This window comes from Coloeus monedula, assembly GCF_965178545.1.
Source record: "Coloeus monedula genome assembly, chromosome: 34".
NCBI lineage: Eukaryota > Metazoa > Chordata > Aves > Passeriformes > Corvidae > Coloeus > Coloeus monedula.
In genome coordinates, this window is record NC_138814.1 from 375,120 (window position 1) to 401,524 (window position 26,405).

Consider the following 26,405-nt stretch of genomic DNA (forward strand, 5'->3'; position numbering starts at 1 on the left):
CACCCCCCAAAATCCCAATTTAACCCCTTAAACCCCCCCAATCCCCTTTAAACCCCCAAAAATCCCCTTTAAACCCCCCAAAAATCCCCTTAACACCCCCCAAAATTCCCATTTTAACCCCCAAAATCCCCTTTAAACTCCCCCAAAATCCCTTTAAACCCCCCAAAATCCCATTTTAACCCTTTAAACCCCCCCAAAATCCCTTTAAACCCCCCAAAATCCCATTTTAACCCTTTAAACCCCCCCAAAATCCTCTTTACACCCCCCAAAATCTCATTTTAACCCTTTAAACTCCCCCAAAATCCCAATTTAACCCCCTAAACCCCCCCAATCCCCTTAACACCCCCCAAAATCCCCTTTAAACCCCCCAAAAATCCCCTTAACACCCCCCAAAATTCCCATTTTAACCCCCAAAATCCCCTTGAAACTCCCCCAAAATCCCTTGAAACCCCCCAAAATCCCATTTGAACCCTTTAAACCCCCCCCGAAATCCCCTTGAACCCCCAAAACCCCCCACCAACCCCCACTTTTTAACCCCTTCAACTCCAACCAAACCCCGCAGTTTTTCCCCCAAACCCCCCAATTTCCTGCCAAAACTCACCGAATTTGGGCAAATCCCAAATTTTGGCCTCCGGGGGCTCAATCCTCCTCCTCGTCCTCGCCTCCCCCCGCCCCCCCCTGGCCTTTCTTGGCGTTTTTCCTCTTCACCCGGCCGGGCCTCCCGCCGCCGTAGGGGGAACGCAGCGAGAAGTCGATGTGTTTCTGCGAGTCCAGGCGCACGATGAACGACGGGATGTTCACCACCTGCTTCCTCACGCTGCAATTCCAGGATTCCCAAAAAAAATCCGGGGTTAAAATCTCAAAATTTGGGTTTTTTAGAGGCAAAAATGCCCAAATTCGGCGGTTTCGGGGTTGGAAAGTCCCGGTTTTGGGGGGTTTTGGGTGGGAAAATGGGGATTTATCGGGATAACAGTCAGGGATGTTCACCACCTGCTTCCTCACGCTGCAATTCCGCGATTCCCCAAAAAAATCCGGGGTTAAAATCCCAAAATTTGGGTTTTTTAGAGGCAAAAATGCCCAAATTCGGCGGTTTCGGGGTTGGAAAGTCCCGGTTTTGGGGGGTTTTGGGTGGGAAAATGGGGATTTAGCGGGATAACAGTCAGGGATGTTCACCACCTGCTTCCTCACGCTGCAATTCCGCGATTCCCAAAAAAAATCCGGGGTTAAAATCTCAAAATTTGGCTTTTTTAGAGGCAAAAATGCCCAAATTCCGCGGTTTCGGGGTTGGAAAGTCCCGGTTTTGGGGGGTTTTGGGTGGGAAAATGGGGATTTAGCGGGATAACATTCAGGGATGTTCACCACCTGCTTCCTCACGCTGCAATTCCGGGATTCCCAAAAAAAATCCGGGGTTAAAATCCCAAAATTTGGGTTTTTTAGAGGCAAAAATGCCCAAATTCCGCGGTTTCGGGGTTGGAAAGTCCCGGTTTTGGGGGGTTTTGGGTGGGAAAATGGGGATTTAGCGGGATAACAGTCAGGGATGTTCACCACCTGCTTCCTCACGCTGCAATTCCGGGATTCCCAAAAAAAATCCGGGGTTAAAATCCCAAAATTTGGGTTTTTTAGAGGCAAAAATGCCCAAATTCGCTGTTTTCGGGGTTGGAAAGTCCCGGTTTTGGAGGGTTTTGGGTGGGAAAATGGGGATTTAGCGGGATAACAGTCAGGGATGTTCACCACCTGCTTCCTCACGCTGCAATTCCGCGATTCCCAAAAAAAATCTGGGGTTAAAAACCCAAAATTTGGGGTTTTTAGAGGCAAAAATGCCCAAATCCCGCGGTTTCGGGGTTGGAAAGTCCCGGTTTTGGGGGGTTTTGGGTGGGAAAATGGGGATTTAGCGGGATAACAGTCAGGGATGTTCACCACCTGCTTCCTCACGCTGCAATTCCGCGATTCCCAAAAAAAATCCGGGGTTAAAACCCCAAAATTTGGGTTTTTTAGAGGCAAAAATGCCCAAATTCGGCGGTTTCGGGGTTGGAAAGTCCCGGTTTTGGGGGGTTTTGGGTGGGAAAATGGGGATTTAGCGGGATAACAGTCAGGGATGTTCACCACCTGCTTCCTCACGCTGCAATTCCGCGATTCCCAAAAAAAATCCGGGGTTAAAACCCCAAAATTTGGGTTTTTTAGAGGCAAAAATGCCCAAATCCCGCGGTTTCGGGGTTGGAAAGTCCCGGTTTTGGGGGGTTTTGGGTGGGAAAATGGGGATTTATCGGGATAACAGTCAGGGATGTTCACCACCTGCTTCCTCACGCTGCAATTCCGCGATTCCCAAAAAAAATCCGGGGTTAAAACCCCAAAATTTGGGTTTTTTAGAGGCAAAAATGCCCAAATTCTGCGGTTTCGGGGTTGGAAAGTCCCGGTTTTGGGGGGTTTTGGGTGGGAAAATGGGGATTTAGCGGGATAACAGTCAGGGATGTTCACCACCTGCTTCCTCACCCTGGAATTCCGCGATTCCCAAAAAAAATCCAGGGTTAAAATCCCAAAATTTGGGTTTTTTAGAGGCAAAAATGCCCAAGTTCCGCGGTTTCGGGTTAGGAAGTCCCAGTTTTGGGTGGGAAAATGAGGATTTATTTGGGGAAAAGGTCTGGGAATGGTCTTTGAAAGGAGGATCCCAAAATTTTGGGGCTTCCCAAAAAATTCCCGAGTCAAAATCCTAAAATTTGGGGTTTTTAGGGGTAAAAATCCCCAAATTCAGCGTTTTTGGGGATCCTGAATCCCGTTTTTGGGGTAAAACTTTGGCATTCAAGTGCCCCAAACCATCCCAAATTCCCACAGAGTCTCCCCGAGCGATTCCCAGAAACAATTTGGGGAAAAAACCCAAATTTGGGACAAAACCCCCAAAACTGGAGCAGGGCCTTGGAGAATCACGACAGGAATTTAGGGGAAAACGGCAAAATTTGATGGATTTGGACCAAAACTTGGAGATGCAAATCCCCCAAACCACCCCAAATTTATCCAGCAGGGTCTCCCTTGCTGATTCCCCAAAAAAATTTGGGAAAAAAACCCCAGAATTTGGGATAAAAACCTCCAAAAATTCACCTCCCAAGCTCTGAAAAACCCCAGTGAAAATTTGTGGGAGAAACCCCAAAATTTGGGAATTAAGCCTGGAATTTGAGGATGCAAATATCCCAAACCACCCCAAATTTATCCAGCAGGGTCTCCCCCGCTGATTCCCCAAAAAAATTTGAGGCAAAACCCCCAAAATTTGGGATAAAAACTTCCAAAATTTCACTTCTTGAGCTCTGAAAAACCCCAGTGAAAATTCAGGAGAAAACGGCAAAAACCGTGGGAAAAACCCCAAAACCTGGGAATCACCCCCGGAATTTGGGGATGCAAACGCCCCAACCCACCCCAAAAGTCTCTCTTGCTGATTCCCCAAAAAAATTTGGGAAAAGAAGCCCAAAATTTGGGATAAAAACCTCCAAAATTTCACCTCCCGAGCTCTGAAAAACCCCAGTGAAAATCCATGAGAAAACAGCAAAAACCGTGGGGAAAAACCCCAAAATTTGGGAATCTGGCCTGGAATTTCGGGATGTAAATCACCCAAACCACCCCAAAATTCTCTCCTGCTGATTCCCCATAAAAATTTGGGAAAAAACCCCAAAATTTGAGATAAAAACCTCCAAAAATTCACCTCTTGAACTTTGAAAAAACCCCAGCGAAAATTCATGGGAAAAACGACAAAAACCGTGGGAAAAGCCCCAAAACCTGGGAATCACCTCGGAATTTCGGGATGCAAACACCCCAAACCACCCCAAATTCATCCAGCAGGGTCTCCCTTGCTGATTCTCCATAAAAATTTGGGAAAAAAACCCAAAATTTGAGATAAAAACCTCCAAAAATTGAGCTCCCGAGTTTTGAAAAACCCCAGCGAAAATTCATGAGAAAACGACAAAAACCGTGGGAAAAGCCCCAAAATTTGGGAATCACCTCGGAATTTCGGGATGCAAACACCCCAAACCACCCCAAAAGTCTCTCCTGCTGATTCCCCATAAAAATTTGGGAAAAAACCCCAAAATTTGAGATAAAAACCCCCAAAAAATTCACCTCCCGAGTTTTGAGAAACCCCAGCGAAAATTCCTGAGAAAACGACAAAAACCGTGGGAAAAGCCCCAAAATTTGGGAATCACCTCGGAATTCAGGGATGCAAACACCCCAAACCACCCCAAATTCATCCAGCAGGGTCTCCCTTGCTGATTCTCCATAAAAATTTGGGAAAAAAACCCCAAAATTTGGGATAAAACACCAAAAATTCACCTCCCGAGCTCTGAAAAACCCCAGCGAAAATTCCTGAGAAAATGACAAAAACCGTGGGAAAAGCCCCAAAACCTGGGAATCACCTCGGAATTCAGGGATGCAAACACCCCAAACCACCCCAAATTCATCCAGCAGGGTCTCCCTTGCTGATTCTCCATAAAAATTTCGGAAAAAACCCCAAAATTTGGGATAAAAACCTCCAAAAATTGAGCTCCCGAGCTCTGAAAAACCCCAGCGAAAATTCAGGAGAAAATGACAAAAACCATGGGAAAAGCCCCAAAATCTGGGAATCACCTCAGAATTCAGGGATGCAAACACCCCAAACCACCCCAAAAGTCTCTCCTGCTGATTCTCCATAAAAATTTGGGAAAAAACCCCAAAATTTGAGATAAAAACCTCCAAAAAATTCACCTCCCGAGTTTTGAGAAACCCCAGCGAAAATTCATGAGAAAATGACAAAAACCATGGGAAAAGCCCCAAAATTTGGGAATCACCTCAGAATTCAGGGATGCAAACACCCCAAACCACCCCAAATTCATCCAGCAGGGTCTCCCTTGCTGATTCTCCATAAAAATTTGGGAAAAAAACCCCAAAATTTGGGATAAAACACCAAAAATTCAGCTCCCGAGCTCTGAAAAACCCCAGCGAAAATTTCTGAGAAAATGACAAAAACCGTGGGAAAAGCCCCAAAATTTGGGAATCACCTCGGAATTCAGGGATGCAAACACCCCAAACCACCCCAAAAGTCTCTCCTGCTGATTCTCCATAAAAATTTGGGAACAGAAGCCCAAAATTTAGGATAAAAACCTCCAAAAAATTCACCTCTTGAACTTTGAAAAAACCCCAGCGAAAATTCATGGGAAAAACGACAAAAACCGTGGGAAAAGCCCCAAAATTTGGGAATCACCTCGGAATTCAGGGATGCAAACACCCCAAACCACCCCAAATTCATCCAGCAGGGTCTCCCTTGCTGATTCCCCATAAAAATTTGGGAAAAAACCCCAAAATTTGAGATAAAAACCTCCAAAAAATTCACCTCCCAAGTTTTGAAAAAACCCCAGCGAATATTCCTGAGAAAACGACAAAAACCATGGGAAAAGCCCCAAAATTTGGGAATCACCTCGGAATTCAGGGATGCTGACACCCCAACCCTCCCGAAATGCCCCGAAATCCCGGGATTTGGGGTTTTTACCCAGCAGCACCGCCCTGGGGGGGGGTGGCTGCCGCCGCAGGGGGGCGCGGCCGAGCCGGGCGATTTTGGGGCGTTCCCGGCCGGAATTCCCGGGATTTTGGGGGGCACCCACCGGATGTGGCGCTGCCGGATGAGCACCCGGGCGTGGTGGATGGACTTGGCCAGGCCCAGCTTGAAGACCTGGGTCTGCAGGCGGCGCTCGAGGAAATCCTCGATCTTGAGCCCCAGGATGTAATCGAGCTTCATCTTGCCCTCGTCCAGGACGCCGATGCGCACCAGGCGCCGCAGGAGAGCGTTCCCTGCGCCCGGAATGGGGTGGGAATGGGGTTAGAGGGAATAGGAATGGGATCAGAGGGATTGGGATCAGAGGGAATGGGATCGGGGTCAGAGGGAATGGGATCAGGGTCAGAGGGAATGGGAACGGGATCGGGGTCAGGCGCTGCAGGAGAGCGTTCCCTGCGCCCGGAATGGGGTGGGAATGGGGTTAGAGGGAATGGGAACGGGATCAGAGGGAATGGGAATGGGAATGCGATCAGAGGGAATGGGAACGAGATCGGGGTTACAGGGAATGGGATCAGAAGGATTGGGAACGGGATCGGGATCAGAGGGAATGGGAACGGGATCAGAGGGAATGGGATCAGAGGGAATGGGAACGGGGTCAGAGGGAATGGGATCAGAGGGAATGGGAACGAGATCGGGGTTACAGGGAATGGGATCAGAAGGAATGGGAATGGGATCGGGATCAGAGGGAATGGGATCGGGGTCAGAGGGAATGGTAATGGGATCGGGGTCAGGCGCTGCAGGAGAGCGTTCCCTGCGCCCGGAATGGGATGGGAATGGGGTTAGAAGGAATGGGAATGGGATCAGAGGGAATGGGAATGGGATCGGGGTCAGAGGGAATGGGATGGGATCGGGGTCAGAGGGAATGGGATCAGGGTCAGAGGGAATGGGATGGGATCGGGATCAGAGGGAATGGGAATGGGATCGGGGTCAGAGGGAATTGGGAATGGGGTCAGAGGGAATGGGAATGGGATCGGGGTCAGAGGGAATGGGAACGGGATCGGGATCAGAGGGAATGGGAATGGGGTCAGAGGGAATGGGATGGGAATGGGATCAGAGGGAATGGGAATGGGATCGGGGTCAGAGGGATTGGGAATGGGATCGGGGTCAGAGGGAATGGGAATGGGATCGGGGTCAGAGAGAATGGGATGGGATCGGGGTCAGAGAGAATTGGAACGGGATCGGGGTCAGAGGGAATGGGAATGGGATCAGAGGGAATGGGAATGGGATTGGGATCAGAGGGAATGGGAATGGGATCGGGGTCAGAGGGAATGGGATGGGATCGGGGTCAGAGGGAATGGGATCAGGGTCGGGGTCAGAGGGAATGGGAACGGGGTGGGAATGGGGCCAGAGGGAATGGGAACAGGGTCAGAAGGAATGGGAATGGGGTCAGAGGGAATTGGGATGGGATGGGATCGGGGTCAGAGAGAATGGGATGGGATCGGGGTCAGAGGGAATGGGAATGGGATCAGAGGGAATGGGAATGGGATCGGGGTCAGAGAGAATGGGATGGGATCGGGGTCAGAGGGAATGGGATGGGATCAGAGGGAATGGGATCGGGGTCAGAGGGAATGGGATCGGGGTCAGGCGCTGCAGGAGAGCGTTCCCTGCGCCCGGAATGGGATGGGAATGGGGTTAGAAGGAATGGGAATGGGATCAGAGGGAATGGGAATGGGATCGGGGTCAGAGGGAATGGGATGGGATGGGATCGGGGTCAGAGGGAATGGGATGGGAATGGGGTCAGAGGGAATGGGATGGGATCGGGGTCAGAGGGAATGGGATGGGATCGGGATCAGAGGGAATGGGATGGGAATGGGGTCAGAGGGAATGGGATGGGTCAGAGGGAACGGGATCAGTCACCGGGAATGGGAATGGAGGGAATGGGAATGGGATGGGATCGGTCACAGGAAATGGGAATGGGATGGGATTGGGGTCAGAGGGAATTGGGATGGGATGAGGATCGGTCACAGGGAATGGGAACGGGATCAGAGGGAATGGCATGGGATCGGGATCAGAGGGAATGGCATGGGTCAGAGGGGATGGGATGGGTCAGAGGGAATGGGATCGGGGTCAGAGGGAATGGGATGGGATGAGGATCGGTCACAGGGAATGGGAACGGGATCAGAGGGAATGGGATGGGATCGGGGTCAGAGGGAATGGGAATGGGATCGGGGTCAGAGGGAACGGGATCAGGGTCAGAGGGAATGGGATGGGATCGGTCACAGGAAATGGGGATGGGATGGGATTGGGGTCAGAGGGAATTGGGATGGGATGAGGATCGGTCACAGGGAATGGGAACGGGATCAGAGGGAATGGGGAAAAAGAACTGGAATGGGGATGGAGCAGTGGGAATTGGGATGAATCAGGGAACAGGGATGGGAATGGATCAGCGGGAATTAGGAAAGGGAACAGGAAAAAGGGGATGGATCAGCGGGAATTGGGAAAGGGAACTGGAATGGGGATGGAGCAGTGGGAATTAAGAAAGGGAATGGGAACGTGATGGATCAGGGAGAGTGGGAGGATCCTGAGCAGGGAGGGAGAGGGGAAGAAGGGGGGAAAAAAGGGGGGGAAAAGGGAAAAAACGGGGGAAAAAGAAGGGGGGAAAAACAGGGGGGAAAGAGAAGAAAAAAGGAGGAAAAACGCTGGGGGAAATGGGAAAAAAAAAAGGGAAAAAACGGGGGAAAAAGAAGGGGGGAAAAACAGGGGGGAAAGAGAAGAAAAAAGGAGGAAAAACGCTGGGGGAAATGGGAAAAAAAAAGGGAAAAAACGGGGGAAAAAGAAGGGGGGAAAAACAGGGGGGAAAGAGAAGAAAAAAGGAGGAAAAACGCTGGGGGAAATGGGAAAAAAAAAGGGAAAAAACGGGGGAAAAAGAAGGGGGGAAAAACAGGGGGGAAAGAGAAGAAAAAAGGAGGAAAAACGCTGGGGGAAACGGGAAAAAAAAAGGGAAAAAACGGGGGAAAAAGAAGGGGGGAAAAACAGGGGGGAAAGAGAAGAAAAAAGGAGGAAAAACGCTGGGGGAAATGGGAAAAAAAAAGGGAAAAAACGGGGGAAAAAGAAGGGGGGAAAAACAGGGGGGAAAGAGAAGAAAAAAGGAGGAAAAACGCTGGGGGAAACGGGAAAAAAAAAGGGAAAAAACGGGGGAAAAAGAAGGGGGGAAAAACAGGGGGGAAAGAGAAGAAAAAAGGAGGAAAAACGCTGGGGGAAATGGGAAAAAAAAAAGGGAAAAAACGGGGGAAAAAGAAGGGGGGAAAGAGAAGAAAAAAGGAGGAAAAACGCTGGGGGAAACGGGAAAAAAAAAGAGGGAAAACAGGGAAAAAATGCGGAAAACAACCAGAAAACTTGGGAATAAAAGGGGGAAGGAAAACGAGAAAGAAAAAGGCAAAAAAAAAAAAAAAAAAGAACTACCCAAAAGCCCCACAAACCACGAAAAAACCCAGAATAAATGAAAGAAAAATAAAAAAAAAAAAGGGAACAAAAGGGGCAAAACCGGGGAACGAAGCGGGGAGGAGAAGGGGACGGAAAAGGGGATTTTCTGCCCCAAAACGCACCCTCGAAGAGGCGCCGCGGGTCCTTCTCGTCGAGCGTGAGCAGCTCCCGCGCGGCCTTGCGGATCTTGGCCAGCGTGAACTTCACCCGCCACACCTCGCGCTTGTTGCGGAGCCCGTATTCCCCTAAAAAACCGGGAATTCGGGAAAAACCGGGAATTCCCCCGCCTCCGAACCCCCCCCCCGCCCCCACAGGGACCGATTTGGGGTTTTTCTGCCCCGTTTTACCGATCAGCTTTAGCTCCTGGTCGAGTCGCGACTTCTCGAAGGGGCGCCGAGGGGTCACGTAGGTCTTGCGACACACCCAGCTCCGGGCGACCGGCATCGCGACTAGAACGGGGCATATCGCGATATGAGACCCGGCTCGGAGGAGTTTGATACACACACACCCCACCCACAGCAGCTGGGACCCCTCAAATCCCTCCAAAATCGCCCCAAAATCAGGCCTAAGGGAATCCTGCCCCCTCCCCGAGCTGTCGCCTGTCACTCCCGCGCGTCATGTCGCGACACGGGCCCCCTCAAGCTCGAGCGGAGCGCCACCCCCATGCCATCAGCGAGTCCCCGATACCTCAGAGACCCCAAATGCCCCCGGAGGCGCTTCTGGAATCCCAAATTTCCCCCAAAAAACGCGGCGCTCCCCCACCACGTGTCGCGCCCTCCGCGCTCCGCGCATGCGCGTCCTCGCCGCCCGCCAGGGGGCGCCCGCGCCGCGCCTGCGCCCTCAGGGCCCCGCGCAGGCCCCGCAGCCTCGCCAAGGCCCCGGAGCAGCCCGAAGGCGCTGCCGCCGCTCCCGGCCCGGCCCGGGGAGGCCCCGGAGGGCTCCGGGAGAGCTCCGGGACCTGGGAGGGGACGCCCGGAAAGACCTCCCGGTACCGGCGGGTCCGGCCTCACCTCAGCTCCGCCGCGGTCGCGAGCACGGAAAAGAGGCGGCGGCCGCCAGCGCGGGTTTATATACACCAGGAGCGGAGGCCACGCCCACTCGCGCACCGCCAGCCAATGGGAGCGCGCGGCGGGGGAACCATAGAGATGAGGAGCGGTCGCGCCGGGCGCCGCCATCTTTGCCTGAGGGAGGGGGGCAGCGCGGGGTCCTCCGAGCGAGAGCGGGGGGACATTGGGGGGACATTGGGGGACTTTTTGGGGACTTTTTGGGGACTTTGGGGACATTGCGGGGACATTGCGGGGACCCTGCAGGGTCACGCACCTGTCCGGGGGTGTTCCCAAGTGTCCCGCGTGTGGCGGGGACTCGCGGAGGGGTCGGCTCTGTGTACCCCCCACCATGTCCCCCAGTGTCCCCAATACCCCCCAAAACTCCCCAAAATCCCTCCAAATTCCCCCAAAATCCCCCCCCCCCAATGTCCCTCGAAATTCCGCCACTGTCCCCATTGTCCCCTCAATGTCCCCAATGTCCCCGATATCCCCCAAGAATCCCCCCAAATCCCCCCCAAAATCCACCTCGAACTCCCCCAAATCCCCCAAAATCCCCCCAAAATCCCCCATCCCCATCCCCGTCCCCCGTTGCCATGACAACCCCCTGCATCGCCCCGCCCCGCCCCTTCGGCCGTTGATTGACAGCCTCCTCCGCCAATCAGCGCCGGCTCCGGGCTGGGCGGGACCATTTGGAGGGGCTCGGGGGGGGTCCGGGAGGATGGGGGGGGGGTCGCCGTCGGTCCCGATCGGTCGCGACAGCGGCGCCTCGGCCGCCTCCGCACCCGGGGACCCCCCCGGGACCCCCCCCCCACCTTTTGTCGCCCCCCCCGCGCGACCCCCGCCCCTTTTTTCAACCCCCCCTCTTTGTCCCCCCCTTAAATCCCCCCCCCCCGAAATTCCCGGTTTTCCTCTCTTTTTTCTTCGTTTTCCCCCTTTTTTTCCCCCATTTCCCCTCCTTTAAATTCCCCTTCCCCGCCCCCCCCGAAATCCCCCCATAAATTCCCTTCTTTCCCCATTTCCCCCTCCTTAATTTCCCCTTTTTCCCCCCATTTTTCCCCCTTTTCCCCTCCTTAAATTCCCCTTTTTTCCCCCTTTTTTCCCCCATTTTTCCTCCTTTCCCCCTCCTCAAATTCCCCTTTCCCCTCCTTTTTCTCCCTCAAATTCCCTTTTTTCTCCTCATTTCCCCCCTCACATTTCCCTTCTCTCCCCATTTTTTCCTCCTTCCCCCCCCTTCAACCCCCCCCCCTTTTTTCTCCATTTTTCCTCCTTTTCTCCCCATTTCCCCCCCCCCCCTCCCCCACCATGCCCCATCCCTCCCCTCCCCCCCCCTCCCCACCCTCCCTTCCCCCCCCGGGGGGTCCTCACTGACCCCTCCCCGCCCCCCCCCCCCCAAAAAAAAAAAAAAAAAAAAAAAAAAACCGAGGAGGGGTCCGGGGTGGGGATGAGGAGGGCGGGGCCGCCCCTCCCCCCGCTGCCCCTCCCCCCGCTGCCCCTCCCCCCGCTGCTGCTGGCGGCCATGGCCTCGCTGGGACCCCCCGGAGCGCTGGGGGCGCCCCCGGCCCGCGGTGAGTGCGGACGGACGGACGGACGGACGGACGGACGGACGTCCAGATATCCGCACGTGCGGCCGTTATCTCCTCTCGCTTATCGGGTATCGGGTATCGGCTGTCTGTCATCGGGTATCGGTGGCTCTTATCGGTTATCGGTTATCTGGTATCGGGTATCGGTTATCTGTTATCTGTTATCGGGTATCGGCTGTCTGTCATCGGGTATCGGTGGCTCTTATCGGTTATCGGTTATCTGTTATCGGTTATCGGTTATCGGTTATTGGTTATCGGTTATCGGGTATCGGGTATCGGTTATCGGTTATCTGTTATCTGTTATCGGGTATCGGCTGTCTGTCATCGGGTATCGGTGGCTCTTATCGGTTATCGGTTATCTGTTATCGGTTATTGGTTATCGGTTATCTGGTATCGGGTATCGGTTATCTGTTATCTGTTATGGGGTATCGGCTGTCTGTCATCGGGTATCGGTGGCTCTTATCGGTTATCGGTTATCTGTTATCGGTTATCGGTTATCTGTTATTGGTTATTGGTTATCAATTATCTGTTATCGGTTATCGGTTATTGGTTATCGGTTATCTGTTATCGGGTATCGGTTATCTGTTATCTGTTATCTGTTATCGGTTATCGGCTGTCTGTCATCGGGTATCGGTGGCTCTTATCGGTTATCGGTTATTGGTTATCTCTTATCAGTTATCTGTTATCGGTTGTTTGTTATCTGTTATCGGGTATCGGGTATCGGTTATCTGTTATCGGTTATCTGTTATTGGTTATCTATTATCGGTTATCTGGTATCGGGTATCGGTTATCGGCTATCTGTTATCGGTTATTCGTTATTGGTTATCTCTTATCGGTTATCTGTTATCGGTTATCTGTTATTGGTTATCGGTTATCTGTTATCGGTTATCTGTTATCGGTTATCGGGTATCTGTTATCTGTTACCGGTTATCTGTTACCGGTTATCGGTTATCTGTTACCGGTTATCTGTTATCGGTTATCGGGTATCGGTTATCTGGTATCGGTTATCTGGTATCGGTTATCGGGTATCTGTTATCGGGTATCGGTTATCGGGTATCTGTTATCGGTTATTGGCTGTCTGGCATCGAGTATCGGTAGCTCTTATCGGTTATTGGTTAACTCTTATCGGTTATCTGTTATCGGTTGTTTGTTATCTGTTATCGGGTATCGGCTGTCTGGCATCGAGTATCGGTAGCTCTTATCGGTTATCGGTTATCTCCAATCGGTTATCGGTTATCTCTTATCGGTTATTGGTTATCTCCTATCGGTTACAGGTTATCTGTTATCGGTTATTCGTTATCTGTTATCGGTTATCTCTTATCGGTCATTGGTTGTCTGTTATCAGTTATCGGGTATTGGTTATCGGCTGTCATCGAGTATTGGTAGCTCTTACCTGTTATCGGTTATCGGGTATCTGTTATCGGTTATTCGTTATCTGTTATCTCTTATCGGTCAATGGTTGTCTGTTACTGGTTATCGGTTATCAGTTGTCAGTTATCAGTTATCGGTTATCTGTTATCGGCTATCACTTGTCTGTTATCGGTTATCGGCTATCGGTCATTGGTTATCTGTTACTGGCTAGTGGTTATCACTTATCAGTTATAGGTTATCAGTTATCTGTTATCAGGTATCAGCTATCCATTATCGGGTATGGGTTATCTGTTATCAGTTATCATTTATTGGTTATTGTTTATCCGTTATCGGTTATCGATTATCAATTATCGGTTATCAGTTATCAGTTATTGGTTATCGGTTAGCAAATATCAGTTATTAGTTATCGGTTAGCAAATGTCAGTTATCAGTTATCGTTATCATTTATCGGTTATTGGTTATCAGTTATCTGTTATTGATTATCGGTTATCAGTTATCGGCTTTCACTTATCAGTTATCATTTATCAGTTATTGGTTATTGGTTATCAGTTATTAGTTATCAGTTATTGGTTATCAGTTATCGGTTATCAGTTAACATTTATCGGTTATTGCTTATTGATCATCAGTTATCAGTTATCGGTTATTGATTATCCGTTATCGGTTATCAGTTATCATTTATCGGCTACCGGTTATTATTTGTCAGTTATCGGTTATCATTCATCACTTATCAGTTATCGGTTATTGATCATTCAGGCCATTGGTCATTTTATTCCCCGTGTCCGTCTGTCCGTCCCCGTGTCCATCCCTGCATCCGGCCAGCCCCGTGTCCGTCTGTCCGTCCCCGTGTCCGTCTGTCCGTCTGTCCATCCCCGTGTCCGTCTGTCCATCCCCGTGTCCGTCTGTCCATCCCTGTGTCCGTCTGTCCGTCCCTGTGTCCGTCTGTCCGTCCCCTTGTCCGTCTGTCCGTCCCTGTGTCCGTCTGTCCAGCCCCGTGTCCGTCTGTCCATCCCCGTGTCCGTCTGTCCGTCTGTCCATCCCCGTGTCCGTCTGTCCGTCTGTCCGTCCCTGTGTCCGTCTGTCCGTCTGTCCGTCCCCGTGTCCGTCTGTCCATCCCTGTGTCCGTCTGTCCGTCTGTCCGTCCCCGTGTCCGTCTGTCCGTCTGTCCGTCCCCGTGTCCGTCTGTCCGTCCCTGTGTCCGTCTGTCCGTCCCCGTGTCCGTCTGTCCATCCCTGTGTCCGTCTGTCCAGCCCCGTGTCCGTCTGTCCATCCCTGTGTCCGTCTGTCCATCCCTGTGTCCATCCCTGTGTCCGTCTGTCCGTCCCCGTGTCCGTCTGTCCGTCCCTGTGTCCGTCTGTCCGTCCCCGTGTCCGTCTGTCCATCCCTGTGTCCGTCTGTCCAGCCCCGTGTCCGTCTGTCCATCCCTGTGTCCGTCTGTCCATCCCTGTGTCCATCCCTGTGTCCGTCTGTCCGTCCCCGTGTCCGTCTGTCCATCCCCGTGTCCGTCTGTCCGTCTGTCCAGCCCCGTGTCCGTCTGTCCGTCCCCGTGTCCGTCTGTCCGTCCCCGTGTCCGTCTGTCCGTCTGTCCGTCCCTGTGTCCGTCTGTCCGTCCCTGTGTCCGTCTGTCCAGCCCCGTGTCCGTCTGTCCGTCCCTGTGTCCATCCCTGTGTCCGTCTGTCCAGCCCCGTGTCCGTCTGTCCGTCCCCGTGTCCGTCTGTCCATCCCCGTGTCCGTCCGTCCGTCTGTCCATCCCCGTGTCCGTCTGTCCATCCCCGTGTCCGTCTGTCCGTCTGTCCAGCCCCGTGTCCGTCTGTCCGTCCCCGTGTCCATCCCTGCATCCGGCCATCCCCGTGTCCGTCCGTCCGCCTGTCCATCCCCGTGTCCGTCTGTCCGTCTGTCCAGCCCCGTGTCCGTCTGTCCGTCCCCGTGTCCATCCCTGCATCCGGCCAGCCCCGTGTCCGTCCGTCCGTCTGTCCAGCCCCGTGTCCGTCCGTCCATCCCCGTGTCCATCCCTGGGTCCGGCCAGCCCCGTGTCCGTCCATCTGTCCATCCATCCCCGTGTCCGTCTGTCCATCCCTGTGTCTGTCCATCCAGCCCCGTGTCCGTCTGTCTGTCCATCCCCGTGTCCGTCTGTCCGTCTGTCTGTCCATCCCCGCGTCCGTCCGTCCGTCCCTGTGTCTGTCCATTCCCGTGTCCGTCTGTCCGTCCAGCCCTGTGTCCATCCCCGTGGCCGTCTGTCCATCCCTGGACCCCCCTGTCCATCCCTGGATCCAGCCAGCCCTGTGTCTGTCCGTCTGTCCATCCATCCCCGTGTCCTCCATCCCCCCCCGTGTCAGTCTGTCCGTCCCCCCCGTGTCCGTCCGTCCATCCCCGTGTCCGTCCGTCCCCCCCGTGTCCGTCCGTCCATCCCCGTGTCCGTCCGTCCACCCCCCAGCCCATGCCCCCCCCGCCCCCCGTTTCTCCCCCCGTTTCTCCCCGGTTTTGCCCAAAATCGCCGTTTTTCCGCCCGTTTCCGCAGGCGCCGTTGCCGCGGGCCGGGCCCCGCCCCCGCCCTGGGCCGCGCTGCTGCTCTCGTGCTCGGGGCTCGTGGCCTTCGTCCTCCTCCTCCTCACCTGCCTGTGCTGCAAGCGCGGCCACCTGGGCTTCAAGGTGCGGCCCCAAAACCACCCCAAAAACCCCAGAAACCACCCCGAAAAACACCCCAAAAACACCCCAAAAGCAACCCCCAAAACCCCCCCGAAAAACACCCCGAAAACACCCCAAAAACCACCCCAAAAACCCCCCAAAACCCCCCAAAACCACCCCGAAAAACACCCCGAAAACACCCCAAAAACACCCCAAAAGCAACCCCCAAAACCCCCCAAAACCACCCCGAAAAACACCCCGAAAACACCCCAAAAACCACCCCAAAAACCCCCCAAAACCCCCCAAAACCACCCCGAAAAACACCCCGAAAACACCCCAAAACCACCCCGAAAACACCCCAAAACCCCCCAAAACCACCCCGAAAAACACCCCGAAAACACCCCAAAAACCACCCCAAAAACCCCCCAAAACCACCCCGAAAAACACCCCGAAAAACACCCCAAAAACAACCCCCAAAACCACCCCGAAAACAACCCAAAACCAACCCCCCAAACCCCCAAAAACAACCCCAAAAACAACCCCCAAAACCACCCCGAAAACACCCCAAAACCAACCCCCCAAACCCCCAAAAACAACCCCAAAAACAACACCCAAAACCCCCCCGAAAAACACCCCGAAAACACCCCAAAAACACCCCAAAACCCCCAAAAACAACCCCAAAAACCACCCCGAAAACACCCCAAAAACCCCCCAAAACCCCCCAAAACCACCCCGAAAAACACCCCGAAAACACCCCAAAAACACCCCAAAAACAACCCCAAAACCCCCCCCAAAACCACCCCGAAAACACCCCAAAACCACCCCAAAAACAACCCCCCAAACCCCCCCGAAAAATACCCCGAAAACACCCCAAAACCACCCCAAAAACAACCCCCAAAACCCCCCAAAACCACCCCGAAAACACCCCAAAACCAACCCCCAAACCCCCAAAAACCACCCCAAAAACCACCCCGAAAACACCCCAAAACCAACCCCAAAAACCACCCCAAAACCCCTGGATTCACCCCAAAAACAACGCCGGATCCACCCCAAAAACAACCCCAAAACCCCTGGATTCACCCCAAAAACCACCCCAAAAACCCTGGATTCACCCCAAAAACAACCCCCGAAAACCTAAAAAAAAATCCCCAAAACCCCAGATCCACTCCAAAAACAACCCCAAAAATGCCCCAAAAATGCCTCCAAAAATTCCCAAAAAATCCGAAAAATTCCCCAAAATTCCCCAAAATTCCCAAATTTTCCCGAACTTCCCAAATTTCGCCCGCAGGAGTTCGAGAACCCCCCAAAAATGCCTCAAAATGCCTCCATAAAGCCTCAAAAATGCCTCAAGAAATCCCCAAAAATCCCCAAAAATTCCCAAAAAATCCCCAAAAATCCCCAAAAATTCCCCAAAAATCCGAAAAATTCCCCAAAATTCCCCCAAATTCCCAAATTTTCCCGAACTTCCCAAATTTCGCCCGCAGGAGTTCGAGAACTCCGAGGGGGACGAGGATTCCGGGAAATTCACCCCAAATCCTCCAAAAATCCCCCCCAAAATGCCTCAAAAAATCCCCAAAAATTCCCAAAAAATCCCCCAAAATTCCCAAAAATTCCCAAAAAATCCGAAAAATTCCCAAAAATTTCCCAAAATTCCCCAAATTCCCGAACTTCCCGAATTTCACCCGCAGGAGTTCGGGAACCCCCCAAAAATGCCTGGGAAATGTCCCAAAATGCCTCCATAAAGCTCCAAAAATGGCTCAAAAAATCCCCCAAAAATCCCCAAAAATTCCCAAAAAATCCCAAAAAATCCGAAAAATTCCCCAAAATTCCCCCAAATTCCCAAATTTTCCCGAACTTCCCAAATTTCGCCCGCAGGAGTTCGAGAACTCCGAGGGGGACGAGGATTCCGGGAAATTCACCCCAAATCCTCCAAAAATCCCCCCAAAATGCCTCCAAAAATCCCCAAAAATTCCCAAAAAATCCCCAAAAATTCCCAAAAAATCCCAAAAATTCCCAAAAATTTCCCAAAATTCCCGAACTTCCCGAATTTCACCCACAGGAGTTCGAGAACCCCCCAAAAATGCCTGGGAAATGTCCCAAAATGCCTCCATAAAGCTCAAAAAATGGCTCAAAAAATCCCCAAAAAATTCCCAAAAATTCCCCAAAAATCCGAAAAATTCCCCAAAATTCCCCCAAATTCCCAAATTTTCCCGAACTTCCCGAATTTCGCCCGCAGGAGTTCGAGAACCCCGAGGGGGACGAGGATTCCGGGAAATTCACCCCAAATCCTCCAAAAATCCCCCCCAAATGCCTCCAAAAATCCCCAAAAATTCCCAAAAAATCCCCAAAAATTCCCAAAAAATCCCAAAAAATCCCAAAAATTTCCCAAAAATTTCCCAAAATTCCCGAACTTCCCGAATTTCACCCGCAGGAGTTCGGGAACCCCCCAAAAATGCCTGGGAAATGTCCCAAAATGCCTCCATAAAGCTCCAAAAATGGCTCAAAAAATCCCCAAAAATTCCCAAAAATTCCCAAAAAATCCCAAAAAATCCGAAAAATTCCCAAAAATTTCCCAAAATTCCCAAAATTCCCGAACTTCCCAAATTTCGCCCGCAGGAGTTCGAGAACCCCGAGGGGGACGAGGATTCCGGGAAATTCACCCCAAATCCTCCAAAAATCCCCCCAAAATGCCTCCAAAAATCCCCAAAAATTCCAAAAAAATCCCAAAAAATTCCCAAAAAAATCCCAAAAAATCCCAAAAATTCCCAAAAATTTCCCAAAATTCCCCAAATTCCCGAACTTCCCGAATTTCACCCGCAGGAGTTCGGGAACCCCCCAAAAATGCCTGGAAAATGCCTCAAAATGCCTCCATAAAGCCCCAAAAATGCCTCAAAAAAATCCCCAAAATTGCCTCAAGAAATTCCCAAAAAATCCCCAAAAATTCCCAAAAAATCCCAAAAAATCCCAAAAATTCCCCAAAATTCCCCAAATTCCCGAACTTCCCGAATTTCACCCGCAGGAGTTCGGGAACCCCCCAAAAACGCCTGGGAAATGTCCCAAAATGCCTCCATAAAGCTCCAAAAATGGCTCCAAAAATTCCCAAAAAATCCCAAAAAATCCGAAAAATTCCCCAAAATTCCCCCAAATTCCCAAAATTCCCGAACTTCCCAAATTTCGCCCGCAGGAGTTCGAGAACCCCGAGGGGGACGAGGATTCCGGGAAATTCACCCCAAATCCTCCAAAAATCCCCCCAAATGCCTCCAAAAATCCCCAAAAATTCCCAAAAAATCCCCAAAAATCCCAAAAATTCCCAAAAATTTCCCAAAATTCCCAAAATTCCCAAAATTCTCGAACTTCCCGAATTTCACCCGCAGGAGTTCGGGAACCCCCCAAAAATGCCTGGAAAATGCCTCAAAATGCCTCCATAAAGCCCCAAAAATGCCTCAAAAAATCCCCAAAAATCCCCAAAAATCCCCAAAAATTCCCAAAAAATCCGAAAAATTCCCAAAAATTTCCCAAAATTCCCAAAAATTCCCGAACTTCCCGAATTTCACCCGCAGGAGTTCGAGAACTCCGAGGGGGACGAGGATTCCGGGAAATTCACCCCAAATCCTCCAAAAATCCCCAAAAATTCCAAAAAAATCCCCAAAAATTCCAAAAAAATCCCAAAAAATTCCCAAAAAAATCCCAAAAAATCCCAAAAATTCCCAAAAATTTCCCAAAATTCCCCAAATTCCCGAACTTCCCGAATTTCACCCGCAGGAGTTCGAGAACCCCCCCAAAAATGCCTGGGAAATGTCCCAAAATGCCTCCATAAAGCCCCAAAAATGCCTCAAAAAAATCCCCAAAATTGCCTCAAGAAATTCCCAAAAAATCCCCAAAAATTCCCAAAAAATCCCAAAAAATCCCAAAAATTCCCCAAAATTCCCCAAATTCCCGAACTTCCCGAATTTCACCCGCAGGAGTTCGGGAACCCCCCAAAAATGCCTGGGAAATGTCCCAAAATGCCTCCATAAAGCTCCAAAAATGGCTCAAAAAATCCCCAAAAATTCCCAAAAAATCCGAAAAAATCCGAAAAATTCCCCAAAATTCCCCAAATTCCCAAATTTTCCCGAATTTCGCCCGCAGGAGTTCGAGAACCCCGAGGGGGACGAGGATTCCGGGGATTTCTCGGCGCCCCCCGAGGATTCCTCCTCGTCCCCCTCCCCCCCCCCCGAGGTGTTCGTGGTGCCCCTGGAGCCCCCCGGGCCCCCCCCGGGTACGGAAAATGGGCGGAAAAAGGGGGAAATCGGGAAAAACGGGGAAAAAAAACGGGAAAAGGGCGAAAAGCCGGCGGGAAATGGGGGAAAACCGGCAAAAAACGGGGCAAAAATGGGATTTTGGAGGGGGCGGGAATGCGATAAAACCGGGAATTTGGGGTTTCCCCGGGTTGGGGAAATGGGGGGAAAAAGGGGAAATTTGGGAAATTTGGGGAAGAATGGGATTTGGGGGAGGAGAAATGGGATTTTGGGGGGGAAACGGGGGGGAAATGGGATTTTGGGGTGGAAAGTGGGGATTTTGGGGTGGAAAAATCGGGATTTTGGGGTGGAAAGTGGGGATTTTGGGGTGGAAAATCGGGATTTTGGGGTGGAAAAATCGGGATTTTGGGGTGGAAAATCGGGATTTTGGGGTTTCTTTGCAGCCCCCCCGGCGCTGCGGCGGCAGCAGCTCAGCTTCCTGCAGGAGATCGGCACCGGCTGGTTCGGGAAGGTTCGGGAATTCCGGGAATGCCGGGGGGAAATTCGGGGATTTTGGGGCGAAATTCGGGGATTTTGGGGCGAAATTCGGGGGATTCGGGGAGGTTTGGGGGGAATTTGGGGGGATTTTCGGGAATTTGGAGGGATCCCGGAAGGGTTTTGGGGGGAAATTTGGGGATTTGGGAGGGGATTTGGGTGGAATTTGGGAATTTTGGGGGGATTTTGAGGAGTCCTGGAGGAAATTTGGGGGAATTTTGGGATTTTGGGGGGGTTTTTTACAGGTTTTTTATGGGTTTTTCTTGATTTTCCGCGGGGTTTTGTGGGGTTTTTGGGGGTTCTTTTGGGGGAAATGTTGGCTTTTTTGGGATCGCGACCCCCCCCCCGCCCCCTCCCCAGGTGATTTTGGGGAGAAATTTGGGGGTTTTTTTTTGTGGGGTTTTTATGGGGTTTTCCCTTCGATCTTCTGGGTTTTTCTCGGGATTTTGAGGGGCATTTTAACCTTTTTGTTGCTTTTTGGGGGTTTTTGGGGGGGCGGATTTTGGCTTTTTGGGGATCCTGACCCCCCTGGGCCCCCCCAGGTGATTTTGGGGGAGCTGCGGGGGGGTCCCGGCCCCGCCCAGGTGGTGGTGAAGGAGCTGCGGGCAGGGGCCGGGACCCCCGAGAGGAGGCGGTTCCTGGCCGAGGCCGAACCCTACAGGTACCGAAATGGCCCCAAAATGGCCCGAAACGGCCCCAAATCCGCCGGGGAGGCCCCAAATCCACCGAGGAACCCCAAAATAGCCCCAAAGTAGCCCCAAAATCCACCTGGAAACCCCAAAATAGCCCCAAAATAGCCTCAAAATGCACCTGGGAGCCCCAAAATAGCCCCAAAGTAGCCCCAAAATCCACCTGGAAACCCCAAAATAGCCCCAAAATAGCCCCAAAATAGCCTCAAAATGCACCTGGGAGCCCCAAAATCCACCGGGGAACCCCAAAATAGCCCTAAAATAGCCCCAAAATAGCCTCAAAATGCACCTGGGAGCCCCAAAATCCACCGGGGAGCCCCAAAATCCACCGGGGAACCCCAAAATAGCCCCAAAATCCACCTGGAAACCCCAAAATAGCCCCAAAATAGCCCCAAAATAGCCTCAAAATCCACCGGGGAACCCCAAAATAGCCCCAAAATAGCCTCAAAATGCGCCTGGGAGCCCCAAAATCCACCTGGGAACCCCAAAATCCACCGGGGAACCCCAAAATAGCCCAAAAATAGCCCCAAAATAGCCCAAAATCCACCTGGGAACCCCAAAACAGCCTCAAAATCCACGTGGGAGCCGCAAAATCCACCTGGGAACCCCAAAAGAGCCCCAAAATTCTCCTGGAAACCCCAAAATAGCCCCAAAATTCACCCGAGAACCCAAAAATAGCCCCAAAATCCACGTGGGAACCCCAAAAGAGCCCCAAAGGAGCCCCAAAATTCACCTGGGAGCCCCCAAAATCCACCGGGGAACCCCAAAATAGCCCCAAAATCCACCGGGGAACCCCAAAATCCACCGGGGAACCCCAAAATAGCCCCAAAATAGCCCCAAAGTAGCCCCAAAATCCACCTGGAAACCCCAAAATAGCCCCAAAATAGCCCCAAAGTAGCCCCAAAATCCACCTGGAAACCCCAAAATAGCCCCAAAATAGCCCCAAAATGCACCTGGGAGCCCCAAAATCCACCGGGGAACCCCAAAATAGCCCCAAAGTAGCCCTAAAATCCACCTGGAACCCCCAAAATAGCCCCAAAATAGCCCCAAAGTAGCCCCAAAATCCACCTGGAAACCCCAAAATAGCCCCAAAGTAGCCCCAAAATCCACCTGGGAGCCCCAAAATCCACCGGGGAACCCCAAAATAGCCCCAAAATAGCCCAAAATCCACCTGGGAACCCCAAAAGAGCCCCAAAGGAGCCCCAAAATTCACCTGGGAACCCCAAAATCCACCGGGGAACCCCAAAATAGCCCCAAAATAGCCTCAAAATGCACCTGGGAGCCCCAAAATAGCCCCAAAGTAGCCCCAAAATCCACCTGGAAACCCCAAAATAGCCCCAAAATAGCCCCAAAATAGCCTCAAAATGCACCTGGGAGCCCCAAAATCCACCGGGGAACCCCAAAATAGCCCTAAAATAGCCCCAAAATAGCCTCAAAATGCACCTGGGAGCCCCAAAATCCACCGGGGAGCCCCAAAATCCACCGGGGAACCCCAAAATAGCCCCAAAATCCACCTGGAAACCCCAAAATAGCCCCAAAATAGCCCCAAAATAGCCTCAAAATCCACCGGGGAACCCCAAAATAGCCCCAAAATAGCCTCAAAATGCGCCTGGGAGCCCCAAAATCCACCTGGGAACCCCAAAATCCACCGGGGAACCCCAAAATAGCCCAAAAATAGCCCCAAAATAGCCCAAAATCCACCTGGGAACCCCAAAACAGCCTCAAAATCCACGTGGGAGCCGCAAAATCCACCTGGGAACCCCAAAAGAGCCCCAAAATTCTCCTGGAAACCCCAAAATAGCCCCAAAATTCACCCGAGAACCCAAAAATAGCCCCAAAATCCACGTGGGAACCCCAAAAGAGCCCCAAAGGAGCCCCAAAATTCACCTGGGAACCCCCAAATCCACCGGGGAACCCCAAAATAGCCCCAAAATCCACCGGGGAACCCCAAAATCCACCGGGGAACCCCAAAATAGCCCCAAAATAGCCCCAAAGTAGCCCCAAAATCCACCTGGAAACCCCAAAATAGCCCCAAAGTAGCCCCAAAATCCACCTGGGAGCCCCAAAATCCACCGGGGAACCCCAAAATAGCCCCAAAATAGCCCCAAAATAGCCCAAAATCCACCTGGGAACCCCAAAAGAGCCCCAAAGGAGCCCCAAAATTCACCTGGGAACCCCAAAATCCACCGGGGAACCCCAAAAGAGCCCCAAAATCCACCGGGGAGCCCCAAAACAGCCCCAAAATCCACCTGGGAACCCCAAAATAGCCCCAAAATGCACCTGGGAGCCCCAAAATCCACCGGGGAACCCCAAAATAGCCCCAAAATCCACCGGGGAACCCCAAATCCCCTCCCCAAAACTCCTCCAGACCCCCCCAAGACCCCTTCAAGGACCTCAACCCCCCCCCAAATTCCCCAAAATCCCCCCAAAATCCCCCAAATCCTCCCCAAAATCCCCCCGAATTTCCCCGAAATCCCCCCAAAATTCCCCCAAAACCCCTCCCAATGAGCCCCAAATTGCCCCCCCCGGACCCCCCAGCCCCGCCCCGCCCCCCCCGGGTCTCGTTTTTGGGGTGAATTCCGCCCTTTTTTGTCCCTTCCAGGACCCTGCGGCACCCGAACCTCCTGCGCTGCCTGGGGGGGTGCCGGGAGCGCCCCCTGCTGCTCGTCATGGAGTACTGCCAGATGGTGACTGCGGATTTTGGGGGGAATTCGGGGGATTTCGGGGAATTTCGGGGCATTTCGGGGGATTTGGGAGCGTCCTGGAGGGGATTTTGGGGGGAATTCGGGGGATTTTGGGGAATTTCGGGGCATTTCGGGGGATTTGGGGGCGTCCTGGAGGGGATTTAGGGGGGACTTTGGGGGATTTGGGGGGAATTTGGGGGAATTTGGGGGATTTTGGGGAATTTTGGGGAATTTCTGGGCGTCCTGAAGGGGATTTAGAGGGGACTTTGGGGGATTTGGGGGAATTTGGGGGATTTTGGGGGAATTTTGGGGGAGATTTTGGGGGATTTTTGAGAATTTGGGGGGATTTGGGAGCGTCCTGGAGGAGATTTTGGGGATTTTCGGAGGATTTGGGGGGGATTTTGGAGATTTGGGGGAATTTCCCCAAATTGGGAGATTTATGGGGATTTTGGGGGGTTTTTTTGGGTGGTTTTGGGTTTTTTCAGGATGGTTTTTCGGGGTGGTTTTGGGAGAGTTTTTTTGGGGCGATTTTGGGGTTTTTTTGGTTTTTTTTGGGGTGGTTCTGGGGGTTTTTCGGGGCGGTTTTGGGGGGGGGTTGGGGTGGTTTTGGGGTTTTTTGGGGGGTTTTTTTTGGGTGGTTTTGGTTTTTTTGGGGTTTTTTTTCGGCGTTCTTGTTTTGGGTGGTTTTGCGGGTTTTCGGGGCGGTTTTGGGGGGGGTTGGGGCGGTTTTGGGGTTTTTTGAGTTTTTTTGGAGGTTTTTTTGGGGCGGTTTTGGGGTCGTTTAGGGGTTTTGGGGGGGGGGGGCTTGTTTATTTTTTTCTTTTGGGTGGTTTTGGGGGGTTTTGGGGTGGTTTCGGGCGTTTTTCCGGGGCGTTTTTTCGGGGTTTTTGGGGTGGTTTTTGGGCTTTTCCGGGGCGTTTTTTCGGGGGTTTTTGGGGTGGTTTTGGGGCTTTTCCGGGGCGTTTTTTCGGGGTTTTTTGGGGCTTTTTCAGGGCGTTTCTTCGGGGTTTTTGGGGTGGTTTCGGGGCTTTTTCAGGGCGTTTTTTCGGGGGTTTTTGGGGTGGTTTCGGGGCTTTTTCAGGGCGTTTCTTCGGGGGTTTTTGGGGTGGTTTCGGGGCTTTTTCAGGGCGTTTTTTCGGGGGGTTTTGGTGTGGTTTTGGGGCTTTTCCGGGGCGTTTTTTCGGGGGTTTTTGGGGTGGTTTCGGGGGCTTTTCCGGGGCGTTTTTTCGGGGGCTTTTCCGGGGCGTTTTTTCGGGGTTTTTGGGGTGATTTTGGGGCTTTTCCGGGGCGTTTTTTCGGGGTTTTTTGGGGCTTTTTCAGCGCGTTTTTTCGGGGGGTTTTGGTGTGGTTTTGGGGCTTTTTCAGGGCGTTACTTCGGGGGTTTTTGGGGTGGTTTCGGGGCTTTTCCGGGGCGTTTTTTCGGGGGGTTTTGGGGCTTTTTCGGGGCGTTTTTTCGGGGTTTTTGGGGTGATTTCGGGGGTTTTTCCGGGGCGTTTTTTCGGGAGTTTTTGGGGTGGTTTCGGGGGTTTTTCAGGGCGTTTTTTCGGGGGTTTTTGGGGTGGTTTCGGGGGTTTTTCAGGGCGTTTTTTCGGGGGGTTTTGGGGCTTTTCCGGGGCGTTTTTTCGGGGGTTTTGGGGGCTTTTTCAGGGCGTTTTTTCGGGGTTTTTTGGGGTGGTTTCGGGGCTTTTTCAGGGCGTTTCTTCGGGGGTTTTTGGGGTGGTTTCGGGGGCTTTTCCGGGGCGTTTTTTGGGTTTTTTTTGGGGTGATTTCGGGGTTTTTCTGGCCCAGGGGGATCTGAAGCGTTACCTGCGGGCTCAGCGAGGGGAGGGGGGAGGGGCGGCGCCCCCCCCGCTGCCCCCCCGCGATTTGGGGACCCTGCAGCGTTTGGCCCTCGAGGTCACGCGGGGGCTGCGGCACCTGCACCGCCACGGCTTCGTGCACAGGTACCCCCAGATTCCCCAAATCCGCCCCAAAATCCGGGCGAGATCCCAAAAAATGAACCCCAACTGCAAGAAATCCCAAAATCCCAGAAAAAACCCCACGAAAATCCTCAGAACCCCCCCCCCCCCCGAATTCACCTCAAAAAAACCTCAAATCCGCCCCAAAATCCTGGGATTTAACCTATCCAAAACTGGGGTGGATCCCGACATCCCAAAAAATCCTGGGGGAAAGTCGCGCCAAAAAAAAGGAGGATTAAAAAAGTCCATATACCACCCAAAATCCAATAAAAACCCCTCAAATTCCTCCACCGAACCACCAAAATCGACCCAAAAATCCCAGGATTTAAACCCAAAAAGTGGGATGGATCCCAAAAAACCCCAAATCCCGAAAATCCCGTGAAAAAAGTCGCAGAATCCCACCAAAAAAAAAAACAAACCAAAACCCCCAAATCAAAAAACCTCCAATTTTAAAACCCCAAAATCCCAGCAAAAACCACCCAAAACCGACCCCGAAATCCCAGGATTTCACCCCAAAAAATGGGATGGATCCCAAAATGATCCAAAATGCCCCAAAAATTCCCGACATCCCACAGAAACCCCCAGAAAAATCCCCCAAATCCCCACAAACCCACCAAAATCCACCCCAAAATCCTGGGATTTCCCCCCAAAATTTGGGGATTTTTCCCCCAAAATTCCGCGATTTTCCCCCAAA

The 26,405-nt window shown here is 52.1% G+C and overlaps 1 protein-coding gene across 2 annotated transcripts; it reads right to left on the reverse strand.

Annotated features, from left to right (window-relative positions):
• Positions 1 to 601: 601 nt before the first annotated feature.
• Positions 602 to 10,034, reverse strand: RPS9 (ribosomal protein S9). 2 transcript variants are annotated; one of them, XM_082299775.1, is made up of 5 exons: positions 10,000 to 10,034; positions 9,337 to 9,438; positions 9,112 to 9,234; positions 5,616 to 5,802; positions 602 to 817 (listed from the first exon to the last, which is right to left on the reverse strand). In XM_082299775.1, the coding sequence occupies exons 2-5, from the start codon at positions 9,431 to 9,433 to the stop codon at positions 640 to 642; spliced, it is 585 nt and encodes a 194-aa protein (XP_082155901.1). In that variant the 5' UTR covers positions 9,434 to 9,438; positions 10,000 to 10,034; the 3' UTR covers positions 602 to 639. The 2 variants fall into 2 exon arrangements, with proteins under 2 accessions (XP_082155901.1, XP_082155900.1); XM_082299774.1 differs by lacking the exon at positions 10,000 to 10,034 and adding an exon at positions 9,677 to 9,810.
• Between the last annotated feature and the right edge of the window lie 16,371 nt (positions 10,035 to 26,405).

Bases quoted from the DNA above. Each gene is read 5' to 3' on its own strand.
- RPS9 (XM_082299775.1), bottom strand. From the start codon at position 9,433: ATGCCGGTCGCCCGGAGCTGGGTGTGTCGCAAGACCTACGTGACCCCT. The intron at 9,235-9,336 runs GTAAAACGGGGC...CCGGTTTTTTAG, and splicing joins CCAGGAGCTAAAGCTGATCG to GGGAATACGGGCTCCGCAAC. The intron at 818-5,615 runs GTGGGTGCCCCC...CTGGAATTGCAG, and splicing joins ATCCGGCAGCGCCACATCCG to CGTGAGGAAGCAGGTGGTGA.